Source organism: Equus asinus, chromosome 21 (assembly GCF_041296235.1).
Source record: "Equus asinus isolate D_3611 breed Donkey chromosome 21, EquAss-T2T_v2, whole genome shotgun sequence".
Lineage (NCBI taxonomy): Eukaryota > Metazoa > Chordata > Mammalia > Perissodactyla > Equidae > Equus > Equus asinus.
In genome coordinates, this window is record NC_091810.1 from 63,131,397 (window position 1) to 63,157,540 (window position 26,144).

General features: G+C 41.4%; 1 protein-coding gene across 7 annotated transcripts in view; it reads right to left on the minus strand.

The window, feature by feature from the left end:
• Positions 1 to 5,617: 5,617 nt before the first annotated feature.
• CNOT10 (CCR4-NOT transcription complex subunit 10) overlaps positions 5,618 to 26,144 on the minus strand; it is an 84,781-nt gene continuing 64,254 nt past the window's right edge. For 3 of the 7 annotated variants that reach the window (XM_044754358.2, XM_070492446.1, XM_070492448.1), the window contains exons 14-19: positions 13,996 to 14,109; positions 11,324 to 11,454; positions 10,734 to 10,769; positions 10,402 to 10,529; positions 7,030 to 7,105; positions 5,618 to 6,058 (exon numbers count right to left, since the gene is read on the minus strand). In XM_044754358.2, the coding sequence (XP_044610293.1) occupies positions 5,907 to 6,058; positions 7,030 to 7,105; positions 10,402 to 10,529; positions 10,734 to 10,769; positions 11,324 to 11,454; positions 13,996 to 14,109 (637 nt within the window). In that variant the 3' untranslated portion in view covers positions 5,618 to 5,906. Of the gene's footprint in view, positions 6,059 to 7,029; positions 7,106 to 8,651; positions 8,793 to 9,483; positions 9,692 to 10,401; positions 10,530 to 10,733; positions 10,770 to 11,323; positions 11,455 to 13,995; positions 14,110 to 26,144 lie in introns of those variants that run through there. The other 4 variants (XR_011496291.1, XR_011496292.1, XR_011496290.1 and 1 more) reach the window with 3 other exon arrangements.

Here is a 26,144-nt window from a genome sequence, read left to right on the forward strand (position 1 = left end):
AATGGTTGGTTTGGAGCCCCTGCAAAGTGTCACATCAAACGCACGGTTCTCGCCACAAGAACGTAAATGTGAAACTGGACTGGAGGATGGTTCATCCACGCCCTGATCTTCCCCGAAAGAGTAAGTTCTTTCAAATAAAATAATCTAAAGTGTAAATTGGAGTAAAAAAAAAAATCACCTGCCTGGTGCCTCAGGGGAAAGGATACTCATTCAGAAAGTTCCAGGATAGCTACCTGTGGCTTTGGTAGGGATTAAATGATGGCAGAGGACAGTTGCAGGCGTCCTTTCCAACAGTCCCAGAAGTCGCCAGCAAAGCTGTGCTGGGGGGAGGGGAGAGTTGTGGGTGGGGATGGGGACAAGGGGCCGCTCACATGCAAATGCAGCTGTGACAATCCGGCCGGGCGCCTCCGCGCCTCCGGGAAGCCGAGGCTGGAACAAAGCATTAGCATTTTCTACATGTGAAAAGCCCGCATTCCTGGGCGGGGAGGCCGCGAGGGCGCCGCCCCCCCCCCCTTGCCATTCACACTCCGGACCACACAGAGCGCCTCTCGCGCCAAATGCTCGAAGGTTCGTTTCAGCTTTTCTTTTGACCCGGGCGATGCATACGAAATGCAGATATTTCCCTAAACGCCGGCTTTGACATTTAATGCGATCCTAAGTAGTCTGAAATGTGGACGGGATTAGGAGGCGGCTTGGGGCCCACAGGAACACTTGGCCAAATCCTCCTAAATCCTCCAGGACAATTGTTTGTCACCACACGGATCCCCTTTGCCCCAAATGAGGGGGCTAATGAACTTCCCTGCCTCCTCCGGTGGCACCCCGGACTCCTACCCCAGAGCCTGCATTTCTGCCCTGTTCTTCGCAGGAAGGCAAGCTGAACGTGTAAACTGCTTGCTTTGTGTATGTTCGGTTTCGTTACTTGAGGCTGGGCCAGCTGAGTTTGACCAGTACCCCACCCATCCTGGGCCACTATTTAACTCTCACTCGATAAGGCTCAGAGGGTCAAGGATGCTGAGGCCCTGTGAACCTTGGGATTATGTTAATAGGTCATCCCCACCTTGAAAGAAGTATGTCCTCTGACATTGCCAGGCCAAGAAAGGAAACATCACCAAAAATTCTGTTCCGCAGACTTTATTGTTCATCTAGAACAATCCACATATATTGTATAATGCACAGCCCTGCTTCAAAGTACGTACTTGTAATCCAGGAAGGGGAAGAAAGAAGAAAATAGTTGACAAAGAGCAGAACATACTCTGTGCCTGCAGATTTGCCAAGTTATCACTGGGCTCAACAAAAGAGCCCACCAGCCCAGCACATGCCCTCGGTAAGCATGCGTGGAATGAATGAAGCATCTCCTTGGAGGTTAGGGACACAGAGAGGCAGTGTAAGATGGCTAGGATGTGGAAAGCGTGAAACTGGAAGTGAGAAAGTTCCAGGGAGTGGAGGAAACTGAAGCAGCGCCCTGTGGGTGGGAAATGGTGACTCCTTTTGGGAGATGGCGGGAGACTCCAGTTTGGATAACACATGTGGTGTAATGGGGTGGGGCGGGGAGGGAGCAGGGATGGATAGAAGCTAAGTCGGGAAAGAAGAGCAGTTACCGTGAAGAGATCTTGATGGTCTTCCTGAAGGAACCCCTGGGCAGGAGCCAGAGCTGCACTGCAGGCAGTCACAGGCCACGGTGTGGATAGGGTGGGAGAAGGCACCTGGGGCAGGGAGGTTTGGGACGTCTTGTCATCACAGGGTAAGGGCTTGGGTGAGGTAGGTGAGAATGGGATGACAACATAAGATGCCAGTATTTACTGAACTCCTGTGCACCAGACACTGACACATCCAAAGGGGAGGAGGTAGAGGGGCCGGCCCTGTGGCCGAGTGGTTAGGTTCGTGCGCTCTGCTGCAGTGGCCCGGGGTTTTGCCGGTTCAGATCCTGGGTGCAGACATGGCACTGCTCATCAAGCCATGCTGAGGTGGTGTCCCACGTGCCACAACTAGAAGGACCCACAACTAAAAATACACAGCTATGTACCGGTGGGCTTTGGGGAGAAAAAGGAAAAAAAAAAATCCAAAGGGAAGGAGGTAGTAATTCCCCTCAAGGAGTCGCTGCTCCCCACCATCCACCGCAGTGCGGCCTCCACGGTGTCAGGGTGCAGGGAACGGCCTCTGCTTTGACAGCCTTTAGAGAACACAGTGAAAACGATGGAGCTCCCTTGTGAACATGCAGAGTTCAAGGCACATCCAGCAATAGTAACAATGACCAGGTCCTTAAACCTCATCCCACCCTATGAGGTGGGTACTCTCAGCATCCTCATTTAATAGGTGAAGAAACTGAGGCACAAAGAAGCAAAACAACTTGTTCCAGACCAAGCTTGTCCCAGTGGGAGAACCAAGATTTGAAGTCAAAGAGTCTGGCTAGAGAGTCCATGATGTCATCACTTTTCTCCAGGTGGCTTCCAAGAAGGGGCATGGATGTGGGGGGAGAGCGAGCTAACAGTGAGACAAAGCCAGTGGAGAGGGTGACTGGGCTGAGCGGGCCTTTCAGCAACAGGAGGGCTAAGTGAACTCACCTGCATTAAATGTCTACCGGGGCACTCTGCATTCATCATTTTACTTTAATCCTTACATTGGGCCCTGAGGAAAGGTACCCTCATTTTGCAAACCGGTCAGAAGACCTCAAGAGAGATCAAGTCATTTGCTCAAAGTCACTTGGGTTGAGTAAGGGGCAGTGCTCCTGGCTAACCAGTCAGATAATGGACGCTGAGCGGTGGAAATATCAGGGCATGTTGTTATCAAAGGGTGGCAGGCTGTCGTGAAAGAGGTGGTGGAGCGGGAGCTGTATCCACATGCAGGCGGCTGGAAGTGGATCAGGAAAGGCCACTTGAGGCTGCTGGGCCTAGACGCCCATCAGGACGGGGCTGGAGGAGAGCTCTGCAGGGGACTATCCCATGGGATAAGGGCCAAGGGGCAAAATGGAAGGCTACTCCAGCTCTTCTGAGGGTTCATGCCTTGCAATTCTGGGGACAGCTGCAGCCACATTCTCACTGGGTCTATGAAGGGATCCATGAGGTATTTTGCTCCGTTTTGCAGATGTTGCAGCTGAACAGGTGGCGGAGCTTCAACTGGAGCTAATGAGGCTCTTCTCAGAATTCACAACCCCAGCAAATAAGATGCCATCCTTTGAGGCTGACACCTATAACACCCATACCTGTTAAACTACAGAAAACCATATACCACAGAAGAAAAGGTATGTATCAGAAGAGACAAGAAGGGGGAAGAAATTGGGGATAGCTAGGAAAAACCTCAAGGAAGTAGCATTTAAAATCTTTTAGCATAGTTAGGATTATTTCAGTTAGCTGAGGTGGTGTTAACAAACGGGCAGGAAAAAGAGGTGGGAAGAAGCCTTCCTGGCTGATGCATCCAGTACAAACAGTCACGGAGGTGAGGACCTTCCGGTTAATGTGCGGGGTCTGCCACGGGTGGGCTGTGGAAGGCAAAGCTGGGCTGCTGGAATGTGAGTTTGACAACAAGGCACTGGATATAGTTCTCAGGCTGGGAAAACACTTAACTGGCCTCCTATTAAGACGTGCAGGGCCATCCCAGCAACGGCAGCAGACACTGTTAGTGATGTAACTTCTTTGCCAGCCTTCCCTGCCCCTCAGGATAGCTACATGACTTGATCTGAAAAAGGAGATGCAAGCTGAGGTCTGCTGGGGTCTTCTGGGGAAGCTTTGTTCCTGATAGTCCCCTATCAAGATCAGCTGCCTTTGCCCTCTTCTTCTTGCCTTCAGTGCAGATGTAACACTGGAATATCCTGTGACCATGGGGACAAAAGCCCAATGCTGAGGATAATGGTATGGAAAACAGAGCCGAGTCCCTGATGGCATCAGTAAGCACTAGAACCAAGGGCAGCAGTTGCCTACATACTTCCTTCTCAAGTGAGAGAAAAACAATCTCTGTTTGAATCATGGGTCCATTTTTTGCTACTTGCAGCCAAATGTACTCTTATTTAACACAGCAACCTGGGGCCTGAGCTGCCTCACTCCTATTCCTGCTTTCCCATAAACCAACCAGCAAGCAAGGAAAGTCCTAATTTCCTGAGACTTCTCCAAAGATGGACTGTCCCAGACTACAATTACAGGCCTTCTCCTACTTCACACTACCAAGACCCTGTGGGGTCCCAGCAACTTATGAGGTCTGTGGACTCAGTCCCCAGAAAATGCCCAGGCTAAGAAACTCTGCCACCATCCTGCAGCATATGAGTGGGTCCCACAGTGCTCCTGCTTGTCTGGGGCTTGGGAAAGCAGAGGCTGCAGACTTGAACCAAGACCAGTACAGCTTATGGGTCCTTCCCTCTTCTCAGAGAGGCCCAAGGAAAGAAGCTAGGCCACCTCTGCTTTTTTTTTTTTTTTTTGAGGAAGATCAGCCCTGAGCTAACATCTGCTGCCAATCCTACTCTTTTTGCTGAGGAAGACTGGCCCTGAGCTAATATCCATGCCCATCTTCCTCTACTTTATATGTGGGACGCCTGCCACAGCATGGCTTGATGAGTGGTGCCATGTTCACACCCAGGATCTGAACCCTGGGCTGCCAAAGTGGAACGTGCAAACTTAACCGCTGCACCACTGAGCTGGCCCCTGACCTCTGTTTTCTGTATCCATCTGGAAAGAATCTACTCTGGGCATAAAACAACTGCAGTGTGACAAAAGAGCTAGAGAGTCCCTGTGCACATCCATCCCATGTTTAAGTGGAGCAAGATATTCCCCCTTCTCTGAGTCATTTATGGGCAATGCCTAGTTACATCACAAACACTCGGTTCTGGTAGATAGCCCTATCTAAACTCTGACTTCAGCAACAGAATAATTCAGATGAAGCTTCAGATAAATCACATGCTTATCCAAACACTCACCTCTCTAGCTGTGAAACTGAGGAACCACATAGATTCATAGATGCGGGTGTGTTACACTTACCTGTCTGAACTTGGTCTCCAAATTAGGGAAGTGAAGAGATGGAGACAGCAAGGGGATACTCCTAACAGGGAAGCTTTGATGAATCTACCAAGCATGATCGTAACTAGGAGGTCACCCAATTTTTCTAAAGCAAGTCTGTACTATGTTTCTTTCTTTCCTAAAGTTAGCAATCAACTGTATGGACAAATTTTGGCCATGTCAATACCATAACACATCCCTGTCTCTTGGAAAAAAGCTTTTAAATTTTTGTTTGCATTTGCGAAGGGGTTAGCAGTGAACCTTGAACTCCCTGCTAACAGACTCCAGAACCAGGGTTTCTGCCTGAGGGTGTAGGAGGGTGAACAAGACCAGTGCTCTGAACCCTGTTTGTCTTCATTTGTGATTTTTAAGCAAACGACTCCTATCAGATCAGTCATCTCTCCTTAACCCAATTTTACTAGCCCTATGGGTTTTATTACACATTTTCTGGTCCTTTTAGTCATAACTAGGCATAAAACACATCAACGTCTCCTCCCCTTTGCCCCTGGGTCAGCTTCTGGACTGGCTACTCATCTATTGCTGAGGTTGCTCTCTCAATTTTTAAAACTTTAACACTAAATCTCAGATGTCAAAATACTCTAACAGTTGCAAGAAAGACAAACTATATTATACAAGACTGTTCTGATAAGACCATGTTTTAATTGCCTATGACACAGATACATCACACAATGGCTCAAAATTAATAGTCTAGCAAAGATCAAAGAAAAATTGATGAAAATGAGTTTGTGATTCCTTAATTTTAAGTAAGATTTTGGCAAAGAAATCAGGGGTTAGAATCATTTCAAAATTGTGTCTTCAAAACTAGCACCCTTTACCATCTGTCTTTTATTCATTTTGCTGTGATACAACTAAAAAGGCCCATAAATACTCCCCTGGGTCTCAGGTAACAGTTTTCAAAGCAAAATATCACTTTCTCTGTACAGTGAAAGGTGGCATTTGGATGGGCTGGATCGGGTGGACAGGCTGAAACACTGGCTTCTTTCTCATTTCAGAGAGTGTTTTCACTGCAGGGAGCAGCTGATTCCTTTTGATGATCTGTAAGGCCAGCTGGGTATTACCTATAAAAACACTTCTCATTAAAAAAAGCACATGACAATACCAGCATATACAAGGCAAGCCATCAGGATTCTGCAAGAGAGGTAGAAGAGGATCGAGAGGAGCAGTGGTCTGCAACTTTGCTACACACTGGAATCACAGAATGCTTCTGTCCCACGCCCAGAAATTCTGATCTAAGATGTCTAGGGTGTGACTCGGGTAACGGGATTTTTAAAAGCTCCCCAGCGATTCTAAAATATAGCTCAGGTTGAGAGCTTGCCTACAGGCAGACTGCACAGAAGAGGGGATATAGGACCATGGATTAACCCTAATCATGCCCTTCAGGAGGCCAAGGCCTGCTGGGTGCGAGGCCCTTCTTCAGCTATAAAAAGAAGACAGCCTTGTAGGGATTCCCATGATCAACAGAGCTATGACTTAGAACTCTTCATGTTTCTGTCTCTTCTCATTTCTCCCCTTCACATCTCTCTTCTACTTCATGCTCGCTCTCACGTAGGGCCCGTAGCCTCTCTTCTAGTAAGTCACATCCTGGAGGCTGTATACGCCCCAGAGGCATGATCTGGATTTAGGTTTGGATAAATAACTCTCAGCAAGAACTGGCTTACTGTAAAACTCATTAATGACACTTGTTCAGAATACTACAGTGTACAACTCAGAGCAACTGGCATGCTGACTCATGTTCTCAATTAGAGTCATTTGGCTGCCCAAGAGAAAGGTTAATTAGTAAGGATTAATTATAATTAAGTGTCAGAAGTTAGGCTATTCTGAATTTTCACAGATAAAAGGATATATGCTTAACTTGCAAGAAGCAGGAATTTCTAAGATAAAAACTACCTGGTTACATTTTTGTTTAGAAGAACTTGATGGGTAATATCTTCAAAGAAAGCAAAGTTTCAATTTCTAAGAGAAAAAGCAGACACCAAAAATCTTTGGCTCTTTGAAGGAATACAGTCCTAACTAGAGAAGAATTACTTACCATTTTGCAGTTCAAGGTAGACTGCCAGTAAGATGGCTTCTGGGGGCACTTCTTTAGGATGGATCATTGAAGCCGCCTTTGCTCAAAACAAAAAAGACACCCATGAAAAACCAAGAGCTTAAGATACAAACTCCAAGTAATTCCAAAAAGAAAGAGCCTACCAATGATAAGTCGACAAACTTTTCAAGCTCATTCCCACACGACCTCCTAGGGATGACTATGGTTCTGCTCTGATGGCCTCAGTTGCCTTTGTCTTGATCTCTTCCAATTAAACTAGATGTAATTTTTAGTTAAATATTTATTTTCCCTTGCCTAATCCATAACGGGTTCTTAACAGGGGAAAGCTTTTCTTGCCTTTTGGTTTCACCTGCTTTGGGTGCTTCCTCTCCTCCTGGCTACATCTGGTGTTGAGATGGGTGACCAGACCTCTCGATTCCAGACTCCAGTCATCTATCCACGTTGGCTGGTAGCTCCTCACCACAGACACAGTTGCACTTACGTTAAAATGTGCATGCCCATTTGTTTTCCTAAGCAACAACTCCGTATTTTAAGCTGCAAGTTCCCAATGTTAGCAATAAAAATTCAAACTTAAAAGGTTGGTAATATAGAAAAAAATGTACCACTAAGCATGTTCAATGTCCCCATTCTTAAGGACTGAAACAGTACAATTTAGTCAAATAAAATAATTTATTTGTTTATGCAACCTGCTGTCCTCTCCTAGTATCTGAGAGCCACATCATCAGCCAGCAGTTTCTCTCTGGTCTAATCCCGAGAAAAGGAAGCCTGGACCGCTCTGGTCGAGGGTGCTGAGATTCAGGTTTATTTCTTCAGTCCAGGCCTCTCTGGGCTGCAGCCTCTCCCTCACCCTACTATCAACTCAGTTCCCCAGCCAGTTTCAGGTGCTCATGTTTCCAGGCTGCTTTCTTCTTCTCTCAATCTAATTAGAAAGTGTACTTCTACAAATACTTATTGACCAGAGGTGGGGGTGTGAGGGTAAGACAGAGACTCACCCTCATAATAAACAAGCAGGCAAATAACTAACAATAATCCAAACAAATCTCCCTAAATGCCTGGGAGAGAGGAAACTGAATGTACTGTGAACATGAAGAGAGAAAGAAGGGTTTCTTTCAAATGCAGCGCTTTGGGGCAAGGGAAGCCCACCTTGGTTCTCGCAGGGAAGACATCTGATAGGCAGAAAATGGGGAGAAATGGCATTGCAGGCTGAGGTGTGTATGTGGGACGCGTCTGGGGGACAAGAAACTTGCATAAGGTAAGTTACTGGCGGCATCAGAAGAAATCTCAGACTGGTGGGGATTCTCACCCAGAGCACAGGCTCCTAAGTTCCCCGTGAATGAAGCAGGGAGGTTTTTATTCCTGTCACCACATCACTGTGGTGTAACTCCTCAGTTCAGAAAATCAGAGTCTGTACTTCCAGGCCTAGCTTTATACAGGCAAGATCATCTTTACAGCATTCTGTGGATATTAAAATCTCCACTTTCCCTCCAGGTGGCTAGTTAACAAAGGTCATTTATTGTTCTTTGCATTGACTACAGTCTGCAGCTTTTTCTAAAATACAAGAATTCACGGCAACAATTTTATGAGACTTAATGGTATTTGCTTACTGGCCGTTCAGAATGGTTAGTGGTGGGCAGGCAACCTCGGAAACATCTACTCGGAGCCCTTTCCAACTCTTCACATCATTGTTCTGCCCTCCCAGGCAGGGTGGGCCTCCCAATTAACAAAGGTCCAGCCATTGGATTAACCTAAAAACCAAGGGACCAAAACAAAACCCCCTTCAGACCCCGAACCAGGCCTGACCCCATCTGTCTCTCCCAGTGTGGCAGCCGCCACAGCCACCTGCTGTACAAGAACCTGAGCTAGACCGCACACACTGTAACTTCAGATCCAAAGCGATGTTCGCTGTAGTCACTGGGGTCCACTGCACTTTCAAGAGGGCTGCTAAGTAGCCCAGCCTTGCCACTGAGAGCAGTGAAACATTTTAATTCTTACCCATTTAACTCCTGCACTCAACTCCTAGATAATATCAAACGTTTTCCTGGATAGTCCATCACTTAACTTTTCTGATTTTAGATCAGAAATGCTGACCAGATGCCACTAAGTTGACTAAATATCACTCATGTTTATTCTCCACATGGTAAGTTTCATCACAGCTAGACACAACAAGGTGGCCTTCATAGGAAGGAAATTTCCAGAAGCCGCCATATCTCCTGAGAATAGGTTTAATTTCAATTTCAGTTACTCTGACAAGCATATGGGGATGTGAGCTCTCTTATGTGCTGCTGGTGAATACACCACTTGGCACAAACTTTCTAAATTAGAAGTCCTAAAATTCTGCATTCCCTCTGATCTTGCGATTCCCTTTTTAGGAAGGCATCTCCTAAATGTAAGGTCCATGGGGGCAGGGTTGTATCACACACACTTATTTACTGTCTTATTCCCACAGCTTAGCACGGAAGTGCGTGCTCACATACCTACTGAATTTATATCCTTTTGAGGAATTACCCTTTTCTGATTCTGTGAAATCCCTCTGGGGCTGCCAATGGTGGTACTTGTTCCCCTACTACAGGTAAGGATCCATGCCCATGACCAGTCTAGGGATGGGCAGGTGACCTAGAGGCCCAATCAGAATCTTCCTTGAGACCTGCTGATGATGCACCATTTCAGTAAAAGTCGTAAGTCTATTTCAATCATACATTGCCAGTACCTTTCTTTAGTATATGTAGAGTTTCTTTGGTACCAGTTTTCTGAATCCTGTCTCTCTGAAAGGTGTATTTGTAATTTAACTTTTTGAATAGACATAGATTCACACAATTCAAAATTAAAAAGTATACAAGTATCCAGTGAAAAGTCTCCCATTTTAGTGCTCCAGACACACAGTGCTGGTACTCCTGGTACTCCCTGGTACTCCTGCAACCAATGCTAGCAGTTTCTGGTATGTCCTTTCAGAGATCTTTTATGCATATAAAGAATTATATAGAAATTGCTTTATACCTTGCTTTTTGCACTTAATACATCTTGAATAGCTTATCATTTTAGTACACAGAGTTTACAGCAGCACTGTATTCAACTATATGGATGTACCATTATTTATTTAGGTGATCCCTTATTCAGATAGTTTCCAATCTTTTGAAATTTGAAAATCATCATGAAAACTCCCTATTAAGTGCCTAGGTTCCTCTGCAATGCTGACCAGTTGTTTACCTTGCAATAATATTTTTAAGCTTGGAAAATAATATTCCAATTTTTAATAAACTGACCAGAAGCCTCAAACAAAATTATAAAACCCATAAACTCCAAACCCTTTGCTGGCTGCTTTACAAGAGGGTTTGGCACCGCTCTCTCTAGCCTCACCTGGTGGAGACACTTTCGGGCTTTGTCATATTCGCTCCGCAGGCAGTAGGCGCTGCCAAGGTTGAACAGCATCACGGTCCTGGCAGAGTTGACGGAACTGGGGTAGCACTGAGGGGCTCGCTTCCCAGCTGGAGGAAAAGAGCACAGTCACTGGTGAAGAGGCTGGGCCAAGGGCAGGCAGGAAGCAAGTGACCCATCATCCCCGAGGAGCTGCTCAGAGTGAAGTACAGCACTCCTCCTCAGGCTGACAAATGAAGGACACAGAAGGCTCGAGAGTAAATCTTTGGGATGCCGGTCAGGCTACTCAAGTATTTACAAAACTTCTTACTTACAGGATTCCATTGCTTCATTTTCTCCTTTGTCTGATCCTACAAAGACATGAAAATAAATCTGAAGGGGCAGGACAAGAGTATATTTTCTAAAAACCTAATTTCTCTATGAAATGGAAATCTAATATCAAAGCAATTATTACAGTATTTACTTTTCATGTAGTGGAGGTTCTATTAAAAAGACATCAAAATGCTACCACCCACCACCATCCCACACCTGAGAGATAACCATGAATAGAGTGAATGCCAGTCTCACTCCCTCAAAAACTTAGCCATGATTTAAAACTGACTTTTGAATGCAATAGTTTTATTCTCCTCTGCGTTGTGGAATCCCTCCAAAAACACAGTATGAGAACCAAAACAAATTGTTCCAACACTATCAGCCTTTCAAAAGTGAGAATTTAGACCACTGATAACTCCTTGGTCTACTTAGCAAACAATTAATACAAAGTCAGTACAGCCACAACTGTAGAGAGCCAACCCAAAACTTCCTTCCCTTCACAACTGTGCCCTTAAATTTCCATACATCCTGAGTTACAACAGGAAGGTAGTGGAAATGGTGACCAGTTCTGATCAAATGTGTCCTTATTAACCTTGGTCCTGCTCATTTGAAGAGATCCCTAAGGAGACATCAGTGACATTCTCTGGGTTCAAGTGAGTAATGGCATCAGATATTCTGTCCAGAGAGATGAGGGCTTCTGCAGCATATAAATGGCCCAAAAACCTAAAATGAAAAAACAGATTCCCAAGTGAAAAGCAGATGATCACAAAAATATCCAATGTATAATAAGATTCGGTGGACATATGTTTCATATATTTCAAGTCCTTGAATTGAAATCTAAGTCTACAAATGGATCAAGAGTCATTTAAATGTTATCTCTTGAATAATATCTTAAAATATATAATAATTTTATATTAGCTAAGTAGGAACAAATTACACATATCCATTAAGAAAGCAGTTCAAAATTGGCAAATTTATGCTACTCTATTTGTATAGAAAAATAACATTAACATAAGGTAATGAAGTTCTAAAATAAGAGGCAGGTCCAAAGATGGATGCCCAGTGAGCAGAGCATCACAATCAGAGTCCTCCAGGGGCCGGCCCCACGGCCGAGTGGGTAAAGTTCCACTTCGGCGGCCCAGGGCTCACAGGTTCGGATCTCAGTGCAGACCTACTCCACTCATCAGCCATGCTGTGGAGACATCCCACATACTAAAGTGGGGGAAGACTGGCACAGGAGTTAGCTCAGGGTGAATCTTCCTCAAAAAAAGTCAGAGTCCTCCAGTCTGTGGGGCTCGAAGTGTCAAAGGCACCTGACTGCCAGACCAGAGAGAGACTACACTTGGGTTGGATCAATCTTACTTCTATTCCAGAAGTTTCTGCTTTTCACATTATCTATTTCATGCCCACTGACACTAGGGCAGATGCACATCCTCCTGGCGTACAACAGCCTGCTTCTTCTAATCTCTGACTTTGAGCCATTTTTCCCCATGGTCCTCTGATTAAGTTTTCAAAATTGAAACAGGCATAGACATCTTAAAACCCTTGCTCAAAATCTTAATGACTTTTTCTACATGAGAACAAAACAAAACAAACTAAACTTTTATAGATTTAAAGCGCTCTGCAATTTGGTCCCACTTTCCTATATCCAGTCAATCTTCTCACTCCCCCAAAGATTCCTCTGCTCCTACCTGGGCAGTGTCCTGGGCAGGCCACACTCACTGCTCACCCGTGGCCTTGCCTTCTTGGGCTCAAAGCTTGGCCTCATTTCTGCAAGCCAATATCTAACTCCTCCTTTTAAAGGGCCAGCTTAAGTCTCACCTCTAGCTAGCTTGACCCGACTGAGTCTGTCCACATGGATCTTGGGTCTTCAAATCTTAGGCTCTTTTCAATTTGACCATTTTCTGGGATTTATGCACATTAATCACTCAAGAGTTCTTTCTTTCTTTATTAAGCGATTTCTTTCTTCTAACTAGCAGGGGCTGCAATGACCTTTTATTTTGTTTCCACATCAAATCCCCTAACAGAAATGACAATAAATAAATAAATAAACAAACAGGGGGCCGGCCCCATGGCCAAGTGGTTAAGTTCATGTGCTCGGCTTCAGCTGCCCAGGGTTTCGCCGGTTAGGATCCTGGGCATGGACATGGCACCACTCATCAAGCCACGCTGAGGTGGCATCCCACATGTCAGAACCAGAAGGACTCACAACTAAAAATATATAACTATTTCCTGGGGAGCTTTGGAGAGAAAAAGGAAAAATAAAATCTTTAAAAAAAACCCAACCTCCTTATAAATAAATAAATAAGTCAGTAACTTCAAGTATATTTTGAAATAAGATATTTAAAAAATTTCATTAAAGTAGTACCAAGTCAATAATCATCACAAAACACAAACACAAATTCAAAGAACTACTTCAAACTGTTTTCTGTGAATGTACTTAAAAAAAAAATTTTTTTAACCAAATGAAATGCCTTCATGACCCCCAACGCCCAGAAATCCTTTACTAGACGTATGGAAAGCAAGAAGCAGTGGGGTAAAGCTGCTGTGGTATTTGGCCTGCCAAACACAGCAAGACCTGCTTATCCTCACTGGGAAGACAGACAGTGGCCTTGTTGTTAATTAAGAAACCAATACACAGGCCAGAATGGTTGAAAGAATTAAAAAAGAAATTACCAGACATGGCTTGGCCAATCCCTCAGAAATTAGCTAAGAAGTCACATAACCTAGGAATTTTGTTTCTTTGACGTTCAAAGGGAAGAAACTGATAAATGAGGTTAAAAACTGTCCAACAAATGCCAAGTAAAGAATCTTCTTGGGATTATTTGAGAACAGTGAACATAATGTCAACCAAAGGATTAAAAAAAAGCAACAAGGATTTGTGTTTCATTTTTGGTAAAAAGAAAAACCAACAAAACACTGCTCTCATAATGGCCACGCACACCACAATCGGAACACTTCAGTTCCGGCGGTGGCAGGAGCCGCAGCTCCTGACTGGTATTTCACGGAGTCGGGCAATGGTCAGGATGGAAGGCACCTTACAGGCAATCCGACTGCCTTGAACTGCAACTCAAGATCCTTGAAGTGCAAAAAAATGCCACTACCAAACACCAAGTTATCAAATTGAGAAATTTTTTAATCAGTTGCTTTTCCTAGATAATATATATTCCACTGGGGGAGTAGGAAGAAGCAACATGTACCACAAACTAACTGAAAACCTCCAAACAAAACAAACCAGGAACACAGAGGGCAAGTCACACTTACTTAAGAGATCCTGACAGCTTGGGCTGCTGAAGAAGTTTATCTGCATGATTCAAAGCCATAAGGTTATCACCCAAAGCCAGAGCCACGTAAGCACTACAGGCAAGTATGGAGCATCTGGAACACAAAAGGGAAGGGCTGAAATGCTGAGTTACAAAATCGACAATGGTTATATTTGTAAAATAAAAGAACGCCCTAATTATAACTGTGACAATCTGGACACCAGGAAAGAAGAGAGGAAGCCACAATACTAATGGTAAGAATCAGAATGATGTATAAAACTACCATCTGGAGCAGTTTAGCTATTTACCTAAATCATCTTTCGCTTCCATCCAATTGACCCCCATCTCCAACAAAATAACCAAATGGAGCTACAATATATATTTAGCCTGTAAAAAAATAACGTGATTAATGGCCTAGTGAGAACTTACTCCCATAGAATGTTTATTTTAACATCCTAGAAATAAAGCTATAGGAGATCTTATTCTTTCTACACACATTTGTGATTTTGCTAAGAAACAATTAACTTACCAAAAAAAGTCCATTCAGCTTAGCTTACTGTAAAGTGTTCTTCTCTGAAGCTATTAAAAAGTCTATAGTTCTTGCTAAGCAACAGTATCAAGAGTAACTAAAAGAATTTCATCACATAGGTACTATCATCCTAAATAAATCTTCAAGGAAAAAACAGGCCAAATAAATACATGTGAAGATAAAAAATTTAAGTTACACTGATTTTGCTAAAGTTGGGCTGGAAACCTAAATTTCTGTTTAGTTTTCTACTTAATAGGCAGCTCATTTAAAACAGGTCTAGCTAAAGACTTGACACTAATAGATCACTTGAATGTTAAACAACTGCTCCACAAAGCAATCTTAAAATAAACCCTTGTCAAATAGAAATGAAGTCTGAATGGCCGACCAGAAATGACCCGACTTAGATACAAGGTTTTGAGTTATGTTTACAAATTACAATACATATGTATATCATTAAGTGCATTCAGGTTGTAATTTCAGTCTAAGGAAGAATGTAACCATCACATCACCACAGAGTTTTCTAACACTCTGAAATCCTGACTAGAAATGGCCCTTTTAGTAAAAGCACAGCTGGGCCAATTCAGAAGTAGTCTCCTGTTTATCTTCACTGGCTCACTCCTGGTTGCTGGAACCTCAGAAAATTATCCACTAAAGGAAAAGTAGCCCCTCAACTCCTAACAGCATAGAAAAGTAGACTGGTCCCAAAGAAGGTACAAGGAAATTGAGATTTATGGCCCTAGGCTATAGTGGTAGGGCTGAAGGATTACTCAGTGCGATTCCTTGTTTTATCAATGTAGAAACTGATCTTCAAAGTGATCAAATATAGTCTCTAGCTTAGAGTGTGTGATGAGAGTCAAGACTAACACTCAACACTGTGGACTCCCAATTCACTACCCTTCCCATGCTATCACACTGCCTCTCTATCAATTCACAAGATCGCCCTAAAAATAAAGCAGAAAGAAAAGATTATGTCATGATTTTCCTAATGCATACACATGTACTCTAACTGGTCTTTTTAAAAAGGAAGAAAACAGGGGCTGTCCCTGTGGCCGAGTGGTTAAGTTTGCACGATCCACTCTGGCAGCCCAGGGTTTCGCTGGGTCGGATCGTGGGCACGGACACGGCACCGCTCGTCAGGCCATACTGAGGCGGCATCCCACATGCCACAACTAGAATGATCCACAACTAAAAATATACAACTATGTACTGGGGGGCTTTGGGGGAGAAAAACGAAAAATAAAATCTTTAAAAAAAAAAAAAAAGGAAGAAAATAGAATTTAATCCAAATATTACAAGTTTAAATTTTGGTATTGAGCACATAATTTAAAATCTGAACCCTGTTTGCAGAAGAGAGTACTTTAAGAGCAGGCAAGCAGGGTCATTTCCAAAGGGATTTTCCTGACAAGCCTATGGTCAATATCCCTGTGTCTCCAAGAGCTGTCTTCACCAGTACGGCCATAGTCCCTGTGGGCAGTCCTCTCCCTGATGGAAGACTCAAGGGCCCAGAGGAGGGAGGCCTTGGCTAGTTAGCTCCCATTTTCAGAAGCACTGCAGTGGTTAGCTCCAGGTGGTAAGATCAGGGTGACTTAATTTCCTCTGTGGTTTTTGTGTTTTTGTTTGTTTGTTTTGGTGAGGAAGCTTGTCACTGAGCTAACAGCTGTGCCAATCCGCCTCTATTTTATGTGAGATGCTGCCACAGCATGGCTTGACAAGCAGTGCTAGGTCCTTGCCCAGGAGCCCAACCTGTGAACCCAGGCTGCCAAGGTGGAGCACGTGAACTTCACCACTATGCCACAGAACTGGCCCCTTAATTTCGTCTTTGGCTTATTTGTCGTTTTTATTTTAAGACAGGACTGAACATTCATTCAGCAGCAAGGTGTGTACTGCTTATGAAGAAAAATCAGGACTTTTAAAGGCCTGGGTCAGGTTTCCAGAGGCCCAAGAAGACTACCAGCTGAGGGCCTATATGAATCACAGTCACAGAGTTTAATATCCGTTTTCATCTGTGATTTTGCCAAAGGCTGGGGCAAAACATAAGCTCCTTAAAAGCAGAAGCCCTCATCTACACTTTCCTACACAAAGACGAGAGCAGTTTCTCACCACCTGTAGTAGGTGCTTAATAAGTATTTGCTGAAGATCACAGCTTTCAATGTTCTAAATTTACTTCTTGAGGCACCCAGACCCCAACTTGCTGACGAGCCACCTCCGTCCTGGCTTCCGCAGCCGGGGGAGCCATCCAGCATGCTCTAGGTCCTGGAGTCTAGGACAAGCCTCACCTCAGGCAGGCTTGCTGGGAAAAGCCTGCCCTGGCCTCTCCCGACAGTAGGGGGGCTATTACTGCTCCAGCCCACTGTCAAGCCCACTTTGGGTCCAGAAATCAGTCATGTAAGATTTGCAGCAGGATTCTGTTTCCCAGGAAGCCCAAATTATAATTATGTACAAGGTAAAAATGTGTTTTCCTCAACTTTTACCTCTTTTCTCTTAAGATATCATATCAAATCACAAGGTAAAAGATTCTAATAATAAAATAATCCTTCTCTCTAAAAAATACTTAAATGTATGAATGCAAAACTTTGGGGCTGGCAGTCTGATTAAGAGCCATCGGGACTTAAGCAAGTTTCATTGCATGAAACTCAAACTAACATTTATGTTCCTCTTCTCTTAGTGCCTTATAATCTACCCCAACTCACCTCTCATCACATTCTCACTCATCCTCCTCTTCCTCTCAGAAAAGAACACTGCATTCTGCATAACTCCCATAGACTGGTAACACTAGAAACAGGCGCAGCTCCATCTACTAAGGCCCTGGAGAAATCACTTTACTTTGGGTAGTTGCTACTTAAAATATTGAGCCTCCCCACCCAGCCCACTACTTCCTCGAGTCACTGTCCAATCTGCTTTACCAGCCACTCAGTGGATCTGACAGTTCATCAGACTGGAAGAACTATACCTCAAGGGAAGAGGCACACTAGCTTCTCCCCCCTGTGGAGGATCTGACAGCCCCTCTCTCTCCTCCACTACCGGAGGAGCTGGCTCTAGGTCCACAGAACACCAACCCTTGGAAAAAAACAAAAAGACGAAGAAAGAAAAGAAAGAAAAACCCCACCAAACTTTCCCTAAAGCACCAAATTACAGCAAACAAGCTATACAAGACTGGGCATTAATATTTGTCAAGTCATATATTCTGTGAGTTAAATGAATCTAAATGAAACAGTGTAAACCTTATCAAAAGAGGCTAAAATAGAGGTAAATCCAGTCAGTCACCATTAATATGAGAGGAAAATAAATGTAGAAAGCAATCTCACAGCAAATTTTATTTGAAAAACTAGCTCTGAAATCCACTAAGGAATTTCTTCCAACAAACTGAACATGGTACTGCATTTTTAAATTTAAAAAAAAAAATTCAAGCTGTTTCCATTTATCTACAACAATCTAGAAAATGTTAAATTTAACTTTCAACTTTTAAGAAAATTTAAAAGTTCAATTAGATAAGTTTTCACTTCATGTCCCCTGTAAACATTTTGCTTTTTAATAACAGTTCTGTGCAAAAAGAATCTTACTGACAAACACATCCCAAATCTAACACAAAAAGAAGCCCAGGACAAAGAGGCTGAAAAGGTTTTTCTCTTCAATCAAATCTAGCATCTCAAAGAACCCAGTCCTACTCCAGGTAGTAAATAAAATGCATAAAGTGACAGACGTAGCATTTTATACATGGACAAGATCTTGAGATGACCCAATCCAATTCACTTCTTTGACAGAAGACAAAACTAAGTCCCGGGGGGTTAAATGATTTGTCCAGTGTTGGCAGCAGCCCCATGGGGTTTCCACAGAGTGTCAGACTACTGAAGAAATATTCTAAACCTAGCCTGTGATCAATCTGATCGCCAGTTCATCTAAATGGGATCCTGGGATGTAGATGAGGACCATGCCAACGTGAACACAAACTGCTCACAACAGTTCCTTCTTCAGTAGAGTTTGGCAGGTTCCTTCTTGGGTAAAGTTTATTAGATGGACAGGTTTCAGTAGGACCACACTCAGTTACAATACCCAAACGGGGCTGGATCTCTAGCAAGAGCAAAGAAGATTCAAAAGATTATTAGCCATAACCCTGTTTAAAGTATGTCTCACGAGCTACAATAGAACCACTAGACTAAGATCAACAGAAATATGATTCCTTAAGTACACTAAAACTGTCTATAATATTTATGTTATCAACCATTTGTTTAAGTCATCTTCTTTTACAAACATTGGGCCATGGGAGGTCCCTTTTAACTGAATGGGAAATAATTCACTGAGTGTCACGTCAGAGAGCAAATGAACTAATTAAGGTTCCATAATTTATACTTGTGGAATAACTTAACTGGTGTTAATTAAATTTGGTCTAAACATTTCCTTTTATCCATTGAGCCTCATATTAAAAGAAAAATACAAATTGAAATTTCATTTTTATTTTGTATGCTTTGATTTTAATTTTTTTCTTTATTTTTATTACACAAGAAAAGGGAAACAACTTAAATATGTATCAATAGGAAATTGTTTAATAAATTGTGGTATCCATTCAATGGTATACTATGCAGCTTAAAAAAAGAACGAGGGAGCTTTTTATGTACTGAAATGGAACTCCAAGATAAAACATTAAGTGAAAAATTAAAGCATATATGACTATGTAGTTTGCCACCATTTATATACATATATTTTTAAAAACAGGAAAAATTATACTTGCATATTTACTAGTTTATGCATAAAATATCTATGAATGAATACACAGGAAACTAGTAACGTTTATTTGCATCTGTATACCCTTTTCTGTGAGGAGTCCCCCCCTACCCCGACTGGCACCTGAGCTAACATCTGTTGCCGATCTTCATTTTTTGTTTTCTCCTTCTCCCTCTCCCCAAAGCTCCCTAGTACCTAGTTGTATATTCTAGCTGTAGGTCCTTCTGGTTGTGCTATGTGGGACGCCGCCTTGGCATGGCCCAATGAGCAGTGTCATGTCCGAGCCCAGGATCTGAAACAACGAAACCCTGGGCCTGCCGAAGTGCAGCGCTTGAACTTAACCATCGGGCCACAGGGCCGGCCCACTCCCCGCCTCCACCCCCCACCCAATGAGTTTTTTTTTATTGAGGTAACACGGTTTATAACATTATATAAATTTCAGGTGCACATCATATTTCAATTTCTGTGTAGATTACATCATGTTCACCATCCAAAGACTAGTTACCATCTATCACCATACACATGTGCCCAGATATCCCTTTCACCCTTCTCCCTCCTCCCTTCCCCTCTGGTAACCACCAATCTAATCTCTGTATCTACGTTTGTTTCTCGTTGTTGTTTTTATCTTCTATTTTTTAGTGCAATCATACAGTATTTGACTTTCTCCCTCTGACTTATTTTGCTTATGATTTTAATTTCTCATATTGACATTTCCCATGTTAGCCCTAACATTATTTCCTACCCTTTTCCAGTTCTGTTATACTCTTTGCCAGGTTCTGTAGCAGCCTCCATTTTAGTTTATAAACTAAATTTCAGCTAATATCACAATCTTAGAATAACAAAGATGTGCTATAATATGCAACATGTAAGACTCAGTACATACCCATGATGGTAATTAAACCACTATGCAACAATGAAATGTTAATAAGTGACTGATTCTAGCAACTTATTTAATATTAAGATATGAGTATGCAAAAGAATTAAGTTGAGCCTTTACTTCATACCATATCCAAAAATTAATTCAAAATGGATCAAAGACCTCAATGTGTCTAAATAAAAATATTAAAACTATAAAATTCTGAGAAGAAAACAGGGAACACTCATAACCTCGAACTGGTAAAGGATTCTTAGATATGACATGAAAAGCACAATCAATAAAAGAAAAAAAGAGATAAATGAACTTCATCAAAATGAAAAACTTTTCTGATTCAAAGGACACCTTCAAAAAAGTGAAAAGACTATCCACAGAATGGAAGAAAACACTTGCAAATCATATACCTGATAAAGGTCTTGTATCCAGACTATAAAAACAACTCAATAATAAAAAGATAAATAACTCAAAAAATAGGCAAAGGATCTGAATAAACACTTCTCCAAGGAAGATATACAAATACCCGATAGCACATGAAAAGATGCTCTACATCGGTCTTCAAGGAAATGCAAATCAAAGCCACAATGAGATACCACTTCACACCCACCACTAAGGATAATCAAAAAGACAGAAAATCACAAGAGTTGGTGAGGATGTGAAGAAACTGGAACCCTCATACACTGCTGGTGGGAATGTAACATAGTGCAGACACTGTAGAAAACAGTCTGGCAGCTTCTCAAATGAGGAAACAGACTTACCATGTGACCCGGCAATTCTACTTCTAGGTATACACTCAAAAATGAAAACATATGCCTATGCAAAAACTTGTACACAAATGTTTATAGAACCATTATTCATAATAGCCTAAAGACGGAAATAATCCAAATGCCTATCAATGAACAAATGGAAACAAAATGTGCTACATCCATACAACGAAATATTATTTGGCAATAAAAAGGAATTAAATATGGTACACAACTTGGATGAACTTTGAAAACACTATCCTAAGTGAAAGAAGCCAGTCATAAAAGCCCACATATTATATAATTCCATCCATATTAAAGTTCTAGAATACGGCAATCTATAGAGACAGAAACTAAACTAACGAGGGCTGGGGAATAGACTAGAAACAAAGGAGTGATAGCTAAAGAAACAGGCTTTCTTTTTGAGGTGATGAAAATATTCTAAAATTGACAGTGGTGAGGGTTGCATACATCTGTGAATACACTAAAAACCACTGCATTGTACATTTTATGGGTGAATTGTAAGGTTTGTGAGTTTTATCTCAATAAAGCAGCTTTAAAAATATACAATATCAAGAGAGAATGTGGAGAAAAGGGAACCCTCACACACTGCTGGTGGGAATTCAAACTGGTGCAGCCACAAGCGAAAACAGTATGGAGATTCCTGAAAAAACTAAAAATAGAAATACCATATGACCCAGCTAACCCACTACTGGGTATGTACCCAAACAACTTGAAATCAACAATCTAAAGTAACATATGCACCCCTATGTTCATTGCAGCACTGTTCACAATAGCCAAGACATGGAAGCAATCCAAGTGCCCATTGACCAATGATTGGATGAAGAAGATGAGGGATATATATACAATGGAATACTACTCAGCCAGAAAAAAAGACAAAATCATCCCATTTGCAACAAATGGATGGATTTGGAGGGTATTATGCTAAGCAAAATAAGCCAGACTGAGAAAGATAAACACCCTATGATTTCACTCATATGTGGAATATAAACAAACATATGGACAAAGGAAACAGTTCAGTGGCTACCAGGGGAAGAGGGGTGGGAGATAGGCAGAGGCGGTGAAGGGGAACACTTACGTGGTGACAAACAAGAAATAACGTACAACTGAAATTTCACAATGATGTAAACCATTATGAACTCAATAGAAAAAAATTTTAAAAAATATATATCAGTTGACAGTCAATAAACGTTTGACTTTTTTTTAAAATAAGAAATTTCTTGAAAGTATACCCTTATAGTATCACCAATCACTGTATAAGAAAACTATTATCGGGGCAGCCCGGTGGCAGAGCAGTTAAGTTTGCACATTCTGCTTCAGCGGCCTGGGGTTTGCCAGTTCAGATCCCAGGTGTGGACCTACGCACCGCTTGACAAGCCATGCTGTGGCAGGCGTACCACAAATAAAGTAGAGGAAGATGGGCACGGATGTTAGCTCAGGGCCAGTCTTCCTCAAAAAAAGAGGAGGATTGGTGGCAGATGTTAGCTCAGGGCTAATCTTCCTCAAAGAAATTAAAATAAAATAAAAATAAACAAACAAAGAAAAAGAAAAAGAAAACCATTATCTCCCAAATGCATGTGGCAACATTAATATTTAAATCAAAACATGGCCAAAATAGCAATTCTGCACAAACGTCTACATTCTAAGATTCATTTGGACACTAGCCTTTTAAAGACAGAAATTCTTCTGGAGAAATATTCAGCTAAAATTTGTGGCATGTGAGAAAAGTGGCATAGTTACAATATTATAAATTTGTAGAAACCATCTATCAACAAATACAAACACTTCAAACACAGTTCTAAAGCCTTAGAGCAGCGCTGCCCAAGAGAAATATAACTGGAGCCATAACTGTGATTTTAAATTTTCTAGTACACATATTAAAAAAAGTAGAAATAGGCGAAATGAATTAATTTTAATATACTTAAATTAATCCAATATACCTAAAATGTCATTTCAACGTATAATCAATATAAAAAATTATCAACATATTTACTTGTTTTGGTAGTAAGTTCTGAAATCTGGTGTGTATCATACACTTAGACAGTGCACCTTTTACCATCAACATTTCCTGTGCTCAGTAGCCACATCTGAGCAGTGGATCTGGTATTGCATACTGCAGCCTTAGGGTCTAAGAAATATATGTGAAATACAAGTAGAGGAGTACTTTTTTTAGTTAAGAAACCAAGTTTTCCATGTCATGCCACCTCATAAATGATATGTAAGGGAAACTGACCATTTATCAATCATAAGTGGTTACACTGCATTTCCCCCCAAAATATATTTAGAATATTAATTTTGCAAAATTTCAAAATATCTTAACATTTTAAGTGAGATATCATTTATACACACTAAAATACATCATTTTAAGTGTACAGTTTGATGAGTTTGAATATACATGTAACCACCAGATCATCCAGAACATTTCTATCACCCCAGAAAGACTCCTTCTAGTCAATCCCCCCAATTGCTGTTCTATCAACATGAATTATTTTTGTAGTTTTGCCTGTCATAGAAATGAATCATACTGTACGCACCTTATACTGAGTAAAAGAAGAAACACAAAATGTTTTGAGATTCAAATCATGTTGACTTTTGCATCACTAATTTGTTCCTTTTTATAGCTCAGTAGTATTCCAGTATACAGAGTGGACTGCAATTTAGTTATCCATTCTCCCATTGATGGATATCTAGGCTATTTCTAGTTTTATCTATCATGATAAAGCTGTGTGGACAAATTTTTGCTTCCTTTGGGTAAATACCTAGAAATAGAATCACTGTTTATTTACAAAATGTAAAGTCAGAGCATTTACTGAATTCAGTGCTGCAGAATGTGTGTGTGTGTGTGTGTTCTCCTAATTGAATGAAAAAGATGGCTTTGCAGAGCTTTGAGTGGTTCAGGAACTGAAGCAATGTTCTAATAGTCTCCTTAAACACATACCTTTCCTGATCCATTACATCAGTACCTAAGTTCATCTGAGCCTCACAATTAAACTACTTAGTTGATTTCTCAGACATTTTACTGATTTGGGAACAAATTTTTCTTTTAATTGTGAGACTATTTTCCTGAAAGCTACCTTGATTTTAATATAGAATCTCTCAGTTGCTTCAGATGTCATGTGCCTTCTGAAAACATACCTGTAACTTGGTCAGAATGATATTTTTTTGACTCATCTTCATTTATGTACAAACAAAAAAAACTGAAAAACTCAAGAGGGTGTGAACCCAGACCATAAGAAGTGGCCATTAGGACAGTCATGATAATTTAGTGCATATTAGTTATGCTGGAAATAGGAAATGAGGTTTTGCATTGGTGCCTTGGGTATTACAGAGCACAAGGGGTCAAATATAATAGTCCATAAAAGCTAAACTATACACTAGTCACACACATTTCCAATCACACAAAAGAATTTAGGTCAAAAATAAATAAAGTCTCTAAGAATTCCATGATCTTAACAGAGAACCAATGTGCTCAGGATCCTTCCTTCTATAGAAGACAGCTGGCTTCTGCCACAAACCCGCCCTTTAACACACCCAACTGCATTGTGAGCTTTCAGAGCTTTGAAAATTATGACACAAATCTTTTATGACTCCTTCCCTGCACCATTTGTCTCCACATTACCATTACTCCTGTCTTGCATAGCAGTTCTTTTTATAAATCTACCCTAAGGCTCTTTCCATCTTGTTCCATTTCCTTTCTCCCATCTGCTCCATAAGAAAAAAAAGGTTAATATATACCAGCAAACCCATCTTTGCCTCACCTTATGATGATGGAATTCTCTATGGCGACCCTTTGCCCCCTTCCACAAAAATAGGGAAGTAATTTTACTTTCTCTGAAAATCACCAATCCTCCTACTAGGACATGCGCAAAGTAAACAATTGTGCCATGAAAGGTACAAAACTCTCTGAGAGGCAGTATGCCACCTGCACCTACCTTTCTCTTTAATGCCATTTCCAGAAGGTAAAGTTAAATCACAGAACTCTGCAGCTGTTCGGCCATTATGGGATCACATACTTCTTAAATCGTAGGAATAAAGTAACCCTAAGATCAGCACTCATTCAAGATCATTTGTAAAAATTAAATCAAGTTAAAACTTGTTTCAAATATCTTCTTCATTAAGGATTCCCCTTAAAAACTGTATACAATAATATTCATTGCAGCCTTATTTATAATAGCAAAAACTGAACACATTATAAACAGCTAAATATAAAGGAATATTAAATAAGTCACGTCATGTCCATATACTGCAATTCTACGCACCTATTAGAAAGAATGAAATAGAGCTTTGTATCCACATGGAACAACCTCTAAAGACGTATTGTCAAACAGGAAAGGTAAGGTATAGAGCAGAGTGGACACTATGCAATTGCTAGTGTCATAAACGCCATATAAACATATGCTGGGATAGGCAGGGCATCTAAGAAACTGGTGAGTGGCGGCCCCTCCGGGGAGAGGAAACAGAGGGCTGGGCGGGGACAAGATACACGTTACACTATATAACCTTTTGTACTACTTGAATTTCCCCCACATAAAATAACCTACTAAAAATAGATGAACCCTTAGATTTATAAGAAATATAGGTGGCTCCATAAAAAGATACATCTCTAGAAACTCTTAGGCATATTGGGGGGAAATGGTACATTTTTTGGCAAGTCAAAGCATCTTCCCAAATATTATCCTGGCTGAACGCTAACAACCCACCCTTCCCTGCCAGCTCTTTTTATACCTAGGCCAGTGTAGTTTTACTTCATTTGCTTTGTTTTTAAACATTTCCACTCAGGACCAAAATTTAGCATAGTGAGTTTATTTTAGTTATATGGTTGGAATTTGACTGCTTTTTAAAAATTCAATTTTATTTCACTCAACAGTAACATTCTTCAGTAAATTTTGCTTTTGCCATTGTTTCACCGGTAATTTGTCAGTACTTTCATTTTCTGGCTATCTTATTACTCATACAAGAAATAAGAATTCAAGAAATTTTAATATAACTGAGAAAAACATTTAATTACTTTCATCAAGTTTAAAAAAACCAAATCACTGCTTTCAAAACCTTAAATGACCAACTCCTCAATTCTATCTAAATTTGAGATTTAACATTTTCCTCCACATAATCAGAGGATTAATTCTTTCCTCTTGACAATAGGAGATATATATAAAACCCAGGTTAGAGAGGGTATTACTGCAAAGTGGGAATTTATGACAAACTTTGACAGAATGAAATACAACAAAGAGATAAAAAGCTGTAGCTTTGGGGTCAGCCCGGTGGCG